The 17,104-nt window shown below is 45.3% G+C and overlaps 1 protein-coding gene across 3 annotated transcripts in view; it reads left to right on the top strand.

Annotated features, from left to right (window-relative positions):
* The window catches only part of LOC104381363 (speedy protein A-like), a 29,210-nt gene extending 12,856 nt beyond the window's left edge, over positions 1-16,354 (top strand). For all 3 annotated transcript variants that reach the window (XM_086631821.1, XM_086631820.1, XM_086631819.1), the window contains 6 exons: positions 360-418; positions 677-762; positions 10,510-10,681; positions 12,920-13,058; positions 14,325-14,399; positions 15,860-16,354. In XM_086631821.1, coding sequence (XP_086487947.1) covers positions 360-418; positions 677-762; positions 10,510-10,681; positions 12,920-13,058; positions 14,325-14,399; positions 15,860-16,119 — 791 coding nt within the window. In that variant the 3' untranslated portion in view covers positions 16,120-16,354. The remainder of the gene's footprint in view (positions 1-359; positions 419-676; positions 763-10,509; positions 10,682-12,919; positions 13,059-14,324; positions 14,400-15,859) is intronic.
* The last annotated feature ends 750 nt before the right edge of the window (positions 16,355-17,104 follow it).

The raw sequence follows: 17,104 nt of genomic DNA, 5'->3' as shown, positions 1-17,104 counted from the left end.
TTTAGTGAAGAGATTAAGGAATAGTGGAAGACTAGACTTGGTTTTTATTTGAACCTTGAAATCAGGAGTGAATCTGAGAGTTTGTGTAATTCTGTTCCAGTACGTGTTCACAGACAGCAGTGCCCTGACCACAGATAAGCAAGTGAGCATTGCCTTTCTGGCTGCTCCTCTTCTGTTGTCACTTAAGTTTTTTCATACCTCATCTCTTTCTCTCCTCAGTTTCTCTGTTCTCTACTGCTGGGTCTAGCTTCTGTCCTTTTATTTGGTTTAATAAAAGGACCGTCTCTTACTTATTCACAAATACTTGGTAACAAAAACAATGTTGTTGTTTGAAATGCTACAGCTTGCTTTTGTTGCAGATGATGATCTAATCCAAGACTTCCTTCGGATGGACCGCTGCTGTAAAATTGCAGACAAAGTGAGTCTGTTTCCTCCTTAGTTATTAGAACATGTATTGAGTGAAAAATCTGCCCTTACTCGCTTGGTTCTGTAATGGAAATACAGACCGTAATTTTTTTCTAATGTGTCCATATGGAAGCTTCAAGAAACTCAATTTATGCTTTCCTTATTGACAAAAAAGATCAAGATATCTTGGTGCAAGATCAATGTGTGAAGCATTTTAGGAAATTATGTACTGAAATAACATATTGATATTTCATTTTATGTTTTAAAACAGTATCTCCTGGCAATGACTTTCGTTTATTTCAAGAGGGCTGGCTTGACAATAACAGAGTATACCAGACTCAATTTCTTTGTCGCTCTGTAAGTACTTTTAAATTATCTGGTTTTATTAGCACAAAGTTGGCATTCTTTTATTCCTTTGTTTATGCCACTGATAATTATGCTATATGCTGAGACTTCTCTAATGAGTTTGTAGTTGTTTGGGTTCTGCATGAAGTACAGAAACCTGATCTTCATACTGTATATAAATAGCACAGATTTCAACAGTCTTCCTCTGATGACCAAACTGTAAATCTGGGAACCTTTTTAAGCATTTCAAGAAATATGTGCAGGACAATACATGACAACATCTATGTTGCTCACACTTCCTGTTACAAGACCCTATTTTATGTTTTTGCCAGCCTTTAAGTCATTTGTACTGAGATGTTTCGTCACGGTATGCACCTCGGGAGTAACTTTTGATCAAAGTCTCTGTCAATGTGATTTGAGTCAACTGCAAAAATAATGCTAGAGAATTTCTGAGAACTTTTTTGAACAGTCCTAAAATTTCTGTCCTTTGAAAGAGGGGTGCAGTCAGGAATTTGTCTTTAATAAGCCTGTATAATGTCTCCGTATTTGGCTCTGCCTACAGAGTGATTCAGCATTTTCTTTCATGGTGTCACGATGCTCAGGTCATGTTTTTCAGTAAGAGCACTTCTCAGATGCTCTGATGCGCACACTTGTGTGGGCAGAAAGATGGCTGTTTCTTCTACTGTAAATGTTCTTCTGGGTGGCATCCACTGAGCACAGAGGAGGAGGCTGTCCTACTCCACTGAAGGGAGAAAAGCCAGGCCAGAAGAGTTGAGAGGATTAGAAAGGGACAAAGGGTCTGGTGAGACTGGCACTAGAGGGAATATGGGGCTTAGGAGCAAGTGAGAAAATAAGAGAGGAGACTAAAAGTCCTAATTACAATTTCCAGGAGCTTAGTATCAGGTGGGTGCAGAGGAAGGAAATGTTTTGCTGTCGTCTGAGAAGACGACCCAGAACCAAAAGTAGCACGTAGTGAAGGAAGGGAGGAATATGGACATCAAAACAATCCTTAGAAGGTTTTCATTTATACATGAAAGTAGACCTATATTTATTTAGACCATCTAAAGAACCTGAAGGTGGACAAGTCCATGGGACCTGATGAGGTGCCTCCGCGGGTCCTGAGGGAACTGGCAGATGAAGTTGCTAAGCCACTATCCATCATATTTCAGAAGTCGTGGCAGTCTGGTGAAGTTCCCAATGACTGGAAAAGGGTAAACTTGGCCCTCATCTTTAAAAAGGGAAAGAAAGAAGACCCAGGGAACTACAGGCCAGTCAGTCTCACCTCTGTGCCCGGCAAGATCATGGAGCAGATCCTCCTGGCGACCATGCTAAGGCACATAGAAAATAAGGAGGTGATCGGTGACAGCCAACATGACTTCGCTAAGGGCAAATCCTGCCTGACTAATTTGGTGGCCTTCTATGATGAGGTTACTGCATTGATGGATAGAGGAAGAGCAACTGACATCATCTACCTGGATTTATCTAAAGCATCTGATACTGTGCCACACGACATCCTTATCTCTAAACTGGAGAGACATGGTTTTGATGGATGGACCACTCAGTGGATAAGGAATTGGCTGGATGATCACACTCAAAGAGTTGTGGTCAACGGATCAATGTCCAAGTGGAGACCAGTGACGAGTGGTGTTCCTCAGGGGTCAGTACTGGCGCCAGTGCTATTTAACATGGTTGTTGGTGACATGGACAGTGGGATTGAGTGCACCCTCAGCAAGTTTGCAGATGACACCAAGCTGTGTGGTGTTGTGGACACGCTGGAGGGAAGGGATGCCATCCAGAGGGACCTCAACAGGCTGGAGAGGTGGGCCTGTGAGAACCTCATGAAGTTCAACAAGGCCAAGTGCAAGGTCCTGCACATGGGTCAGGGCAATCCCGAGCACAAGTACAGGCTGGGCAGAGAATGGATTGAGAGCAGCCCTGAGGAAAAGGACTTGGGAGTGCTGGTGGATGAGCAGCTCAACATGAGCTGGCAATTTGCGCTGGCAGCCCAGAAAGCCAACTGTATCCTAGGCTGCATCAAAAGGAGCGCGGCCAGCAGGTCGAGGGAGGTGATTCTGCCCCTCTACTCTGCTCTCGTGAGACCCCACCTGGAATACTGTGTTCAGCTCTGGAGTCCTCAACACAAGAAGGATATGGAGCTGCTGGAGCGGGTCCAGAGGAGGGCCACGAAAATGATCCAAGTGCTGGAGCACCTCTGCTATGAAGACAGGCTGAGAGAGTTGGGGCTGTTCAGCCTGGAGAAGAGAAGGCTCTGGGGTGATCTTATAGCAGCCTTCCAGTACTTAAAGGGGGCCTACAGGAAAGCTGCAGAGGGACTTTTTACAAGGGCGTGTAGTGATAGGACAAGGGGCAATGGATTGAAACTGAAAGAGGGGAGATTTAGATTAGATGGAAGAGCATCTTCACATTGACGGTGATGAGGCAGTGGAACAGGTTGCCCAGAGAATCTGTGGATGCCCCATCCCTGGAAGTGTTCAAGGCCAGGTTGGATGAGGCTTTGGGCAGCCTGGTGTAGTGGAGGGGTTTCCCTGCCCATGGCAGGGGGGTTGGAACTAGGTGATCTTTGAGGTCCCTTCCAACCCTAACCGTTCTTTGATTCTATTTAGTTGTTTGCTGCTAATTTAATGTGAGCAACACGATTTTCCAAGAATAGCTAAAATCCCTGAAGTAGAAAATGTAAAGTTTAAGATTTCATAAGCTAGTTTTAAGCTTTATTGAGAGAATCAGTCAGAAGCTGTTCATTTTAGTGCAAGGCTATCTCGCCAGTTTGGCCAAAACTCTCAGGATATGTTAGTTCTTGCCTACGACTCCTTTAGGTGACTCTGAGGTAAAACGTTTTTTCGAAGAGCTGAAGTTTTTATTGACCCCAAGGATGCATATGTGTCGCAGCTGGAAGGCTTCAGGTGGCTCCAAGCAGACCAATGTTCTAATGCAAAGGCTTTAGGCTCTACTCTAAGGAATGCCCACACTCCTCCAAGGCTCAGGAGGAAATGCCTTGCCCTTAGGAGTAAATGCCCTGCCTTAAATAGTCAGGAGTCACGTGGTTTGCTAGATGGGTCAAGGCTATTGGTCACTTGACCATCCATCTCCCAGAGTGATTGGCTGAATGCTACAGCACCTGTTTCAAGGTAACTTTCCCAGTGTAACGAGCTACAGGTGTTTCTTAGTTAGCCTGCATAGGGAAAGAACTTTCACAGGATGCTGCAGCAGCCAAAAGGTTTCTCCACAATTCCCCCTTTTTGTTTTAAGATTAGTTTAAATCAAGCAGGGAGATTTTTCAGCAATACCATGGGAGATACATATAGCAAACCAGTCATACATTTAGTTATTAATTCTAACATTCTGACTCTGACGGAGACTTGAAATTTAGTCTCTACTCGTGGAAGGAACAGGTTGATGGCCGATGTCATTATTTCCATTAGAAGGGTCATTTGATTGATGATCTCTGTTCTGGCCATTGTTCGGACGTTGCCTGTTCTGTTTCTGATGTTGCAGGTCAGGGCGGACATATCTTGCGGGTAGCCATCGTATCCCAGTATCTGTGGAAACGCAAGCATACCCACGACCCCAAGCAATAAGCTCATATGGGCCTTCCCACGTCTTAGTGAGTAGGTCCCGTATCCAGACTTTCGCTCGGGGCAGGTGCGTCTCGCCTGAAGACTGCAACGAAAGAAAGTGATTCAAAATAATGGGATTATTTGAATTTGATGGCACCGTAAGATGGTTAATTGTGTATAACGCTTTTTCTAGGCGACTCTGTGGGGTTTCTCCATGCATTCCCCCTTTTTGTTTTTCTAAAACACGCTTCAAGGTGCCATGAGCACGTTCAACAATGGCTTGGCCAGTAGGAGAATGCGGAATACCCAAAGTATGATTTACACCCCATAGTTGTAAAAACTGCCGCGTCTTCTGTGAGTCGTAGGCCGGGCCATTATCGGTTTTTATAGAAAAAGGCACGCCCAAGACCGCAAAAGCGAGTTTCCAATGGGCAATGGCATCGCGACTTTTCTCCCCAGTATGAGCAGTTGCCCACATAGCTGAGGAGAAAGTGTCAATAGACACGTGCACATACTTAAACCTGCCAAATTCAGGAATACGCGTTACATCCGTCTGCCAAAGCTGCAGGGCTTTTAGGCCTCTGGGGTTTACCCCTGATGGCAGAGGTGCCGCAAGTCCGTGGCAGTCAGCGCAAGCGCTGACAATGTCCTGAGCCTCAGTGGGCGTTACATGGAACTGTTTCTGCAGTTGTGCGATTTTATCAGGCTGAGATGCTACCCATGCAGGGTTAGCTAGCATATCAGCCCTGGCGTTGTCTTCTGTTATAAAGCCTGGCAAATTAGTATGACTATGGATATGCAGGATGTAATATGGGTGAACTCGATCTTGAATTGCACACCATAAGGTTTTTAACAGAGAAAACAGAGTCGCATTATTCACTTCTTTCAGAAGTGAACAATCTAAGCGTTGCGTTATATCTGCCACATAAGCAGAATCGGTGACCAAATTCAAAGGTACCTGCGAGAACCCTTGAAAGGCCATGGCAACAGCCCTTAGTTCAACCAACTGGGCTGAGCCTGACTCATGGCCTTCCAGCACCTGCCACTCAGATTCCTCCTTCCAGGTAACAATAGCTTTCCCAGTTTTCCCAGACCCATCAGTGAAGACGGTGGGTCCTTGTACTGGCACTCAGCTATTTTTTGGCTGCAAGGTAAAGCTTGTCGGTCTTGCCAATTGCAGCAATTTATGGCTAGGCAGATGGTATGCAATTTGTCCTGAGAAATTTTCCAGCGCACTTTGGAGAGGAGCACTGTTAGTAAGGCTCCACTCAAAGTATTCCTGCTGTACTGGCAGAACAATTGTTGCAGGATCTGCTGCCATCAATTGTAAACAGCGCTGACGGCATTTGATTATCAGACAAGCAATTAATTCAAATAACATAGATGCTGTCTTTTTTGGTTGATGCGGCAAAAAGACCCATTCCAGAATATGCAAGGGGTCAGACCACTGTTTGTTCCATTGGCCAATGATACCTGTTGGATGAGAATCTGGAGTGGTAATAAAAACGGTAATATCAATGGAGGGATCTATTCGGTAAACCTGACGAGCAGAAATGGCCTGTTGGACCTCCTCTAGTGCCCGTCGCGCTTCAGGAGTCAATTTTCGAGGTGAATTCAACTCAGGGTCCCCCTTTAAAATATTAAAGAGCGGCGCAAGTTGCGCCGTGGTTAGCCCTAGATAGGGACATAACCAATTGATGACGCCCATCAGTTTCTGAGCGTCATTCAAGGTCTTAATAGAACTCGAGAATTGCACCTCTTGGTGTTGTATAGTTTGGTCCAAAATTTTGACTCCTAAATATCTCCAAGGAGGATGCTGTTGAACTTTCTCCAGAGCCACTTGCAATCCATAAGAATGCAGAGCAGCGAGTAGCCGAGGCTATATCTTCAGCAGCTCGTCCTGGGTGGATGCTGCTACCAGGATATCATCCATGTAATGGTAGCAGTATGCTTCAGGGAACTGCTTACGGATTCTGGACAAAGCTTGAGCAATGTACCATTGACAGATAGTCGGGCTGTTCTTCATGCCCTGAGGTAGGACCTTCCATTGATATCTCTTTGCAGGTTCAGTGTTGTTAACCGCAGGTACAGTAAAGGCAAATTTTGGTTTGTCATTAGGATGTAAGGGGATCGTGAAAAAACAGTCCTTCAAATCAATGATCAGGATTTCCCACCCTGCTGGAATCATGGTGGGTGAGGGCATACCAGGCTGCAATGCCCCCATGCTTTCCATTACTGCATTGATTTTTCAGAGATCTTGTAGCAATCTCCATTTTCCTGATTTCTTCTTAATTACGAAGACAGGCATATTCCAGGGACTGGTAGAAGGTTCAAGGTGTCCCTGTTGTAATTGTTCCTTAACTAGTTGATGAAGGGCGACTAATTTTTCTTTTGGTAGGGGCCACTGGGGTTGCCAGATGGGTTTGTTTGCTAACCATCGCAAAGGCAACGTAGGATATTGTGCGCCCTTCAGTACAGTGGCCCCCATCAAAAATTTGTCCCGATACGTACTCCCCAGGCCGCCAAGACATCCCGCCCCCAGAGGTTGAGTGGAGCTGTAGTGACATAGGGCCGAATTGTAGCTGTTTGACCCTCTGCGTTCTTTACCACCACAGGTCGTTCGCTTCGATAACTGTGTGGTTCCTCCCAGTCCTGCAATGGCTGACCCCGCGGGGGCTAAAGGCCATGTAGGAGGCCATGCGGAGAAGGAGACGATTGTCACATAAGCCCCTGTGTCAATCAAACCTCGGAGCTGAATCCTGGACGGCTGGGCATCTGGCAATATTAAGGTGCAAGTCATCTGTGGCTTTTGGCTGGAGATATCCGCAGTCCAGTAAACTTGCGGAAGTCCTGTGGAACCAAAGCCACCACTTTCACGACTCTGTTGTTTTGCCTTAGGGACACTTGATTTGAAGGGTACAAGTTGAGCGATCCGAGTCTTTTCCGGTATTGTGACGGGGGGGGGGGGGGGGTGGAAATCATCGCACAAATTTGTCCTGTGAAGTCAGCGTCAATAACTCCTGGGTGAACAAAGATCCCTTGAATGGTGGTACTAGATCTTCCCACCAATAATGCACTTAGCCCATGTCCTAGAGGCCCAAACGCATCCAAGGGAATCTTATAGACCCGACAGGATTCTAAGACGACTGTTGTTGCGGTGCATACATCCACCCCGGCTGATCCCTTTGTCCTGGCTGAGTAAGCCTGGGTTGGTATCATGCCCTGGGGAAACATTTCTGTCTGAGCGCACATCCCCATTGTGCTCCTGGGGAAGTTTCCCAAACGTGTCAGGGGTCGACGATTGGCAAGATACAAGGATTCACAATATCTCGCAGAATGGCCTGGCTTATCGCATCTTATGCAGCGAGCAGGTCTCCTGTTATCCTTGTTTCTTCTTTGTCTGGTCTGTCTTTGTCTATTGTCCCTCTTATGTTGTCTTTTCGGTTCCGGGTCAGCATTTTTGGGTTGAATAGGCCGTAGAATTGTGGCCAGAGCAGACTTATAGCTTTCAGATTCTAGCTTAGAGCATGCTTCTATCATTTCTGTTAGTGTAGGCTCCCCTGGCATGGAATTTATGATTTTTCTACATTCTTCATTGGCATTGTCTTTTCCAGCTGCTCACATAGTAGTTGTCTCAGGTTTTCATCTTCGACCTGTTTTTCAAGGGCTGCAGCAACTTTCTCTACAAAAGATAAAAAGTGTTCTTTCTGCCCCTGATAAATCTTCACATACCGTGTCTTTGGGGCAGCCATATCTATGCCCTTTAATAGAGCTCCTACGCCAATCTTTTGGGCTTGCTCAAGAACTTGGGGGTGCCATGTAGCTTGAAAATCGGGGTCAGCGAAAGCATTGGCTCCCAGTAGAGCATCTGCTGGAGCTCCGTATCTGGGGTCAGTTGGGGCTAACTGCATATTTCTGGCTGCAGCTCTCTCAGCCATTCTTCTCCAATTGGCCTCAAAGACCGTATATTGTACTGGTTGAAATAATACTTGACCTAGATGTTTAATGTCGAATGGGGAGAGTAGGTCAGTATTTAATATCCTGATGATCTGCATGACCTGAGGAGAATATAACCCGTATTGTGCTACCTTGGTTTGCAGGTCTTGGACTACCTTCCAGGCGATGGTTTCGTGTTTGTCAATTTGACCTGAGTTAGGAAGCGCCTTTTATACTGGGAAGGCTTGGATAAGATCCTCTGTTCGTTCATTACTTCCCTGAACAATCTGTTCAGGCCCCTTTTCAGGCAACCCAACTTTTTCTATTAGATCCCAGTCGCCAGCTTCCAGAGCCCGCCTCTTGACTTCTTCCCAGAACCGTTTTGAATTTTTTGGACGCACAGTCACCTTGCATTCGGGAAGGGTCCAGGGATGGTTGTGGGCCGGCCATGTTTGTTGTCGTCTGACTGTCGCCACGGCTTCCTGCAATGATGAAACATCATCAGGCAGGGGTGTGTCCAATGGCTTCTGACAGGATGCAGACGCTGGGCCAATGGGTCGTGTAAAGGCGGAGGCTGTGGCCGGTTGTGGAACAGTCCATGGAGGTGCAGTCTGGGTTGTGGAAACTTGTGTCGGCACCACTGTCTGTGAAGGTGCCACTGCTGTTGTCAGTGGCATGCTTGGCGCCACTTTTGGGGTCGTTGCTGGGCCGGTTGGCACAGCCAGCCCAGGTTGTCCCGGTACAGATTCGGCAGCAGTAACCTGCCGCAACATTTCCATCAATGCCGTTAGTTGTTGCGACATTCCCTGCAAACCTGCCATAACCTGGTGTATTATGAAATGCGTTGTTTGGGGTTGCTCCATTTGTGCCCGTGACAGATAGCCGGGCGCTATGGGTGATGCCGCAGGATATGAAGTTGGAGTAAACCAGGGTGCCATGCCCGGGAACTGTCCTTGTGGTGCCTGGTCTGGTTGAGGGGCCAATGGCGGAGCAGTAGGAAGAACATGTTCTGCTGTAATGGCTGAAGTAGCCGGTTGAGATGCAGAAGAAGGGGAGGCTGTTGGGGCGAAGGGTGGGGGACGCTTCAATGCTTTGTCTTGTCCAGAGGAGTATTCCCACAAGAAATCACGAGGAGGACACTTGGGTTGAACATATTCTCGCAGGGAGGGGTAAAGCTTCTGTGCAGTCCCCACAACTTTCTCCATATCTGAGGACAGCGGGGGCACAACTGGTGCACTACCCGTGGTCAGTCCCCTTTCAGATAACTCATCGTCCCCTTCAGAAACTTCACTTGCGGATTCATCAGAATCTGGCAATACTTTTTCCTTCCTTTCTACCGTCCATTTCTGCATTACATCATATACAGTTCCCCAAACACGTAGGAGACCGGTCAGGTTCTTTCGTCCAAATACTGTTTCATAGATTAGCTTATCCCCTAGCTGCTTCCACGCTTCTGAGCTAAAGGGGGTGTTGAGGTCAGTCAGGCATTCATGCTCTGCCGCCCAATTTAACAGCTCACAGAGAGCTTCATCACTTATTTTAGCACCTGCGATTGTCATTGCAGGTTTGAGAATAGAAAACATCATGCTTTCTTTTGTGGAGCTTTGTCCCATCATTCTAATTTGCAGTTCATCCCTTGGAGCCCCGTGTACAGAAGCACGTACCTTCAGATCTTAGTTGTGGCTGGATCACGTCGGGGTCACCAGTTGTCGCAGCTAGAAGGCTTCAGGCAGCTCCAAGCAGACCAATGTTCTAATGCAAAGGCTTTAGGCTCTACTCTAAGGAATGCCCACACTCCTCCAAGGCTCAGGAGGAAATGCCTCACCCTTAGGAACAAACGCCCTGCCTTAAATAGTCAGGAGTCACATGGTTTGCTAGATGGGTCAAGGCTATTGGTCACTTGACCATCCATCTCCCAGAGTGATTGGCTGAATGCTACAGCACCTGTTTCAAGGCAACTTTCCCAGTGTAACGAGCTACAGGTGTTTCTTAGTTAGCCTGCATAGGGAAAGAACTTTCACAGGATGCTGCAGCAGCCAAAAGGTTTCTCCACACATATGGAACTTTCTGATTAAGAAAATACTGCACTCCTCAGAGAAGGCTGTATTTTGTTAGCGTTTTTTCTTACAAGAGTAGGAAAAAATCCTGCTTCAATATTATATATTTTAATGTTAGAAACCATACTAATACTGCTAAGTGGCTTAAGATGGAATAACATTTACAGACAGAAAATTATATATGTTTGAAGGTATCTGGCAAACACAGTTGAGGAAGAAGAGGAAGAACACAAGTATGAGATTTTCCCGTGGGCTTTGGGAGAAGCCTGGGGACAGCTCTTCCCTTGCTTTTTGGAGCTGAGAGATGAACTATGGAGAAGAATGGATTTCAGAGCTATTGTAAGCAGACAGTGCTGTGAAGAGGTAAGGAGATGCTGAAACTATAATTAACACCCGCTAACGATCTAGCTCTATACAAATAGTTTCTTCCCTAAAGTGCGTAGGACAAGTCACGGGAAAGAAAAGGTGCAGCTACAATGTAAGGGTCCATTTATCCTCCATTTTTTTTTTCTCTTCTGCATTTAAAATACTTTCTTTGAAACTGTGCTTTTAAGGTAAACTAGAATATTTTATGTTTCACTGCTGTTAAAAGGGAAGTTCTTACAGACTAGAATCTTTCTGCTTTATACAACTATTTTTACTTAAAACTTACCATCGGTTGTTTCGATTCATTCACTTTAGAAATATTTTTGTTTGTGTTTGCTTTACAAATTATAAGTTTGTATACAAGTAAAACCTTCAAATAAAAATCCCAGCACCTCAGGTGAAATTTTAATCCCTTCAAAATTAATGATACCATTTCAATTGACTTTTTCAAGTAAAGGCTTTTCACTGCTGTGGTGGGTTGCCCCTGGCTGGATGCCAGGTGCCCACCAAAGCTGCTCTTATCACTCTCCTCTTCAGCTGGACATGGGGGAGAAAATATAACAAAAGCCTCATGGGTTGAGATAAGGACAGGGAGAGATTACTCACCTCTTACTGTCGAGGGCAAAACAGACTCGACTTGGGGAAATTAGTTTAATTTATTACCAATCAAATCAGAGTAGGATAATGAGAAATAAAACCAAATCTTAAAAACGCTTTCCCCCCACCCTCCCTTCTTCCTGGGCTCAACTTTACTCCCCATTTTCTCTCCTTCCTCCCCTCAGAAGCACAGGGGAACGGGGTATGGAGGTTGTGGTCAGTTGGTCACACGTTGTTTCTGCTGCACCTTCCTTCTCAGGGAGAGGACTCCTCACGCTCTTCCCCTGCTCCATTGTGGGGTCCTTCCCATATCAGACAGTTCTCCATGAACTTCTCCAACATGAGTCCTTCCCACAGGCTGCAGTTCTTCCCGAACTGCTGCAGAGTGTGTCTATCCACAAGGTGCAGTCCTTCAGGAACAGAATGCTCCAGTGTGGGTCCCCAGTGGGGTCACAAGTCCTGGCAGTGAACCTCCTCCAGTGTGGGCTTCTCTCTCCACGCATCCACAGGTCCTGCCAGAAGCCTGCTCCACCACAGGCTTCCCACAGGGTCAGAGCCTCCTTTGGGCATCCACCTGCTCTGGCAGGGGACTCTCCAGGGGCTGCCAGTGGATCTTTGCTCCACCGTTAATCTCCACGGGCTGCAGGGCACAGCCTGCCTCACCATGGTCTTCACTATGGGCTGCCGGGAAATCTCTGCTCTAGCGCCTGGGGCACCTCCTCCCCCTTCTCTTCACTGACCTCGGTGTCTGCAGAGTTGTTTCTCTCTCATATTCTTACTCCTCTCCCCAGCTGCAACTGCCGTTGTGCAGTTCCTCCCCCCCTTCTTAAAGATGTTATCACAGAGGCGCTACCACCAGCGGCAGGTGGCCAGCGGCAGGTCCACCTTGGAGCTGGCTGGCACTGGCTCTGTCGGACATAGGGGAAGCTTCTAGAAGCTTCTCACAGAAACCACCCCTGTAGCACCCTCCGCTACCAAAACCTTGCCACGCACGCCCAATACAACTGCATTGAAGAAAACCTCAGAAGGACACACTTAATATTCTCCACTATTAAGCAGTGTTAAAACCTACGTTTTTCAAACGTATTAGGAGGAAAAAAAGACATCCCTCACTTTTCGCGTGGCATGTATCTGTCTGGAAAAGCCCTGTCATGTTCTAAGAACGTAATGTTTACTACAGCAGGTGGAAAAGAAAATCTCATTTACTTTAGAATCCCCTTTCTGCCGCTAGGATTAGATGCTATGGGAAAAGTACAAGGAAGAAGGGAAGTGTGGAATGCTTTTCCCAGCGTCCCCTCCCGGCTTCCAACGTTCAAGGAGTTCAGTGGCTTCGTAAAGGGCAGATCCGTCTAGTTTATGTTTCGTAGTTAGTAAAAGGCACCATCAAATCACAAACTGGTATTTGTGGTGATTCCCATGAGAATACAAGGCTGCTCACCGTTGTGTTTCCCCATCTGATTCATAACTGGTTCACGTGCTTGTGCCTAAGGCAGCAAACTCTCTAGTGAGACAGAAGCAGGCAGATCATAGACGGCACCAGTTTCATCTACACAGTGTTACAGGAACTGGATCCCTTCTTTTCAGGTGTATGTTTTCCTGTTATCTTTATGGTTTCTGATGTAACTACTGTTCCAACAGGTGATGGCCATCGCTCCAGCACATTATATATGGCAGCGGGAACGCCCCGAGCACCACAGTGGCGCTGAGAGACGATATAATCGTGAAGTCCGTCTGCCACGGGGACCTAGCGGCACTCCTCCCCACTGTTTGCTTTGTGGTAAGAGAGGAAGATCTGTGCGATCTTTGTATGAGACGCCTCCACTACACACAGCAGTTATGGGGCAAACGCTCCTTGGTTATTAGTAAGAGTGGAACACGCTTGAGATGTAAAATTTGTGGGGGAGCTGTACAAGGTCTCAGCTCTGCAAAGATCATAGAATGGTTTGGGTTGGAAGGGACCTTAAAGATTATCTAGTTCCAACCTCCCTGCCATGGGAGGGACACTTTCTGCCAGATCAGGTTGCCCAAACCCTCATCCAACCTGGTCTGGAACACTTGTAGTGATGGAGCACCTGCAACTTCTCTGGGCAACCTGTTCCAGTACCTCACCACCCTCAATGTGAAGACGTTCTTCCTTACATCTAATCTAAATCTCCCCTCTTTCAGTCTAAAGCCATTGCCCCTTGTCCTATCACTTACACACCCTTGCAAAAAGTCCCTCTCCAGCTTTCTTGTAGGCCCCTTTAGGTACTGGAAGGCTGCTCTAAGGTCTCCCCAGAGCCTTCTCTTCTCCAGGCTGAACAGCTCCAACTCTCTCAGCCTGTCTTCATGGGAGAGGTGCTTCCTAGGAGAGGTCCTTAGCCACCACGGAGTTCTTAGTATACACAGTCAGTACAGGGTTACAGTTATTTTTCGCTCCATTTTTTATTGGCACGTTCTCACTATTAACCAAATTTTTACTATTATTGTGGTTCTGACAGCTTCAGGACAACTGTGATTCTCAAGGGATCTCTCAACTTTGAAAAAATTTGGCATTTGAATTGTCCTTGAGATACAGGACAAGTCAGGTGGCTACAAGATGTCATTTAATAAATTTGGTGTTTTAAACATCACGACGCGTGTATATTAAGACTTACGTGAGACCCTGAAAGACTTAATTTAAAATCTGTTTTTGCTTGGGAGATCTTGCTATTCATATCTGACAGAGGCTGGAAAAAAAAAAGTGTTTATTTTGACCATTTGAGAATGCTGTGTACATAATAAAGTTCAGAAATAACACTTTTAGTGTGGTGCTGGCAGTGAGCCCAAGCTATACGTGTCAAGAACTGGTCTTTTTCCTGAAAGAAGTACAGCTTTGTCAAGAGAACAAGTTCAGTTCATTACAGTTTCTCTTACAGTTGTGCTTTAAGAACAATGTTTTTAAAGAAACTGATAGCCACCAGTTGGTAGCCAGTGAAGTCAGAAGCTGCTTCACTTGCATTTCAAAGGACTGACTTTGATCCATTATTTTCTTAATAAATTTTTTTATCCCGATTTCTGGTAGACTGTCAGAGCCTGCTCAGCAAAAGGAGACAAGGTGGCACCTTGAACCAAGACAAATCCGTGGACTGGTTTGAAGGTATGAAATACAGCCAGTGAGACAGAAACAGATACTGCACTTTGTAGAACAATTTGTGTTGCATCGCAACGCTGTACCTGATGATTCTGTTAAAACTTCTCCCTTTGAATAGTTAGTGGGATTTCAAACTTCAGATGCAGTAGCAATCGAAGCGGTCTTCAGTCCTACTAATTAAATTTATAGTGCTGAAGTTAATAAAAACTTTTGGAAGTCTACATTTATTAGCACCTTTGGATATCTGGTTTCCAAATGTAAAAAACTCCAAACGTTCAAGCGCATCTTTGTCATGCAAAGATCACGTGACAGTTTCAACGTCTGACTTGCTCTGTGTTTCAAGATGGAGAAAACTTCTGTCTTCAGCAAGTTATCCATCTTCTGCTGGAAAACTATCCAAATTGTAAAACAGTGGGATATGCCATATCTGATCCCTCCTGTAGATTGCTGAAGTTTTAAAAAATGGTATTTTTATGTTGTGTATTTTATTTCTTTGCTCAAACCATTTAACAGAGTTGCCATTTGTTTAAAGTGTTAATGTAAGTAGTTTGTCTGCTTAACATGGAAGAGCGGTTAACATCCAGCCGTTTTCCCCAGCATGCCTTCCTATCCAACATCTGGATGTAGAAATCAGGACAGGAGAGCAAGCAAGAACATTCCTTACTCCAACTTAGGCTTTAGTTTCCTTGTGTGTTCTAGAGAGCTGGTAGCAAAGTGTTTACACATTTGTATTTTGAATGAGGTCATGGATTTTTCTTAAATTTAATGTTTGAAATACGTGTCTTAGATACAAAAATATCTGTTTCTCCAAAATTCAGGAAAGTGAGTTTGTCTTTGCTTACAGGACAGCAGTGATCAATTGTAATATTGCCATACTACAGCCATGTCACTTTTTCATTTGAGAACCTGTAACTGAAACCTTGAAAATACTTGTAATCCGACAAAAAAAATCACAATGTTTCTTTCATTGATGAAGACCTGACTGGTTTTTCTCATGTTAAACTAGGTATGGAAATCCTGTTCTGTGAGCACTAGAGGTTTGAATTTATGCATTTATTTATGCATTTATGTGTCAAATGGGGGGATTGTTTGGACTTAGTGCATCAAGTGTTAGAGATTTCAGATCTGCAGCAGCTGTTGAAATGTCTTTAAGAATGAAATCCACGTTATCTGGCCGCTCTTCCATGTGGCCTGTTTCCCGTGCAGCACGCCAGTGCCTGTAATTCTTCTTAGCTAAATTATGATGATCATCTCTGATTTCATAACTTCTAACGCGTCCTTTGGGCCCCACTGAAAACAAAGACAAGACACTACACTTATTCCTTTCCCCCCTTGTAATGAAGAATTTAGAAAAAGTAGCGTAGTAAATAACAGAAGTACACCTTTAAATCTCAGCTTCGCTTTAGGAAATAATCACTTCTTCTTTCCATTTCAAACAAATCAATGCAGCTCAAGTGCTTGGTTAGTTCCTTTACAGATTGGAATCCATCAATCCGCAGATGACATCCAGCATACAGAAGCACAGACCGTTCCTAAGACAACGACCTCCCAGAGCGACTTCTGGAGCCAAAGACAATTTGGGCCTCTGTGGCCCTATGACCTTCTGATTCTGCCAGAGCCACCAGAGGTGCCAGCTGAGAGAGCTGCCACACAGTTCACTGGTCACAGAGGCTATGAAGCTGATGGACCTTCTGTTGTTAATGAGACTTGGGACTGGTATTTTTAATGATTTTTTTTTTTTTTACAGTCCTTGTTTTTAGAAAGGTTTGCTGTTTTATGCATGGTTCTTTCTCGACTTGTTCTTCTTAGGGTTGGGGAAGGGCTAAGAAAAACCCCAGACCTGCTCACTTATGTCAGCCCCATAGACAAGTTTTCAAGTGTCCTTTTTGATTTACCCATACTTGTGTTGTTTTCCTCTTATCCTTTTGAACCGTAATAAATTACTTTATGACTTGTTTTAAGTATAAAATTACTATCCTGAAATTCACCACGAGTTCAATAGACAATGTTCTTCCCAAAGGAAGTGTTCTGAGGAAATCCAGGCATGGAGAGCAGGGTGTGCCTTGCTGTCTTACTCTAATTTCTCAAACCTGTCACACCATTCCCTTCTCTTTCTCCATGCTGCTTCTGAATGGGCACAGACACCTTTCAGCAACCAGCAGCTCAGTGGGTGAGGTTCTGTGACTTCTTGAGCCATTTTAGGTTGGAGTCACCAGGCTCCTTCCCTCACCTCTGTGATCCCTCTGTAAATCCATTCAGAGAACGGAACAAAAGGGATGGGTTTCCTGGCAGTCTCTCCCTGATCCAGCTTGCCTTGCAGCAGGCTGCGGCCAGAGCCAACACATAAGGAGCGAGGGTTTCAGCTGTGTCGCCTCTGATCATCTTAAACAACTGCAGAATCGCAGCACCGGCTCCTTGCTACTTGAGATTAACATTTCGGAAATAGGGGAAGAATAAAATTATTCCCATTGGGGTCAGTCTCATTCCTTCCTCTGCTCATTCCAAAGATTTCCTACATTTTGAAACTGACATCTGGAAAAATAAGGACAACTAGTTAAAAATAGCTAGGCAAAACTCTGCATTATCGTGACACCGCAGTACCTCAGGTTTGTGTATGTCGTGTTTTCCAGTTCTCAAAGATCTTGAAGTCATAGCAAATGCCACATTCTTTAAGCAGCCTTAACTTTGTCCTGTCGCATGTCAGTAGTTTC

This window comes from Tauraco erythrolophus, chromosome 2, assembly GCF_009769465.1.
Source record: "Tauraco erythrolophus isolate bTauEry1 chromosome 2, bTauEry1.pri, whole genome shotgun sequence".
In the NCBI taxonomy this organism is placed as follows: domain Eukaryota; kingdom Metazoa; phylum Chordata; class Aves; order Musophagiformes; family Musophagidae; genus Tauraco; species Tauraco erythrolophus.
The sequence above is the reverse complement of the archived record's forward strand: the minus strand, read 5'-3'. Positions and strand labels throughout refer to the sequence as shown.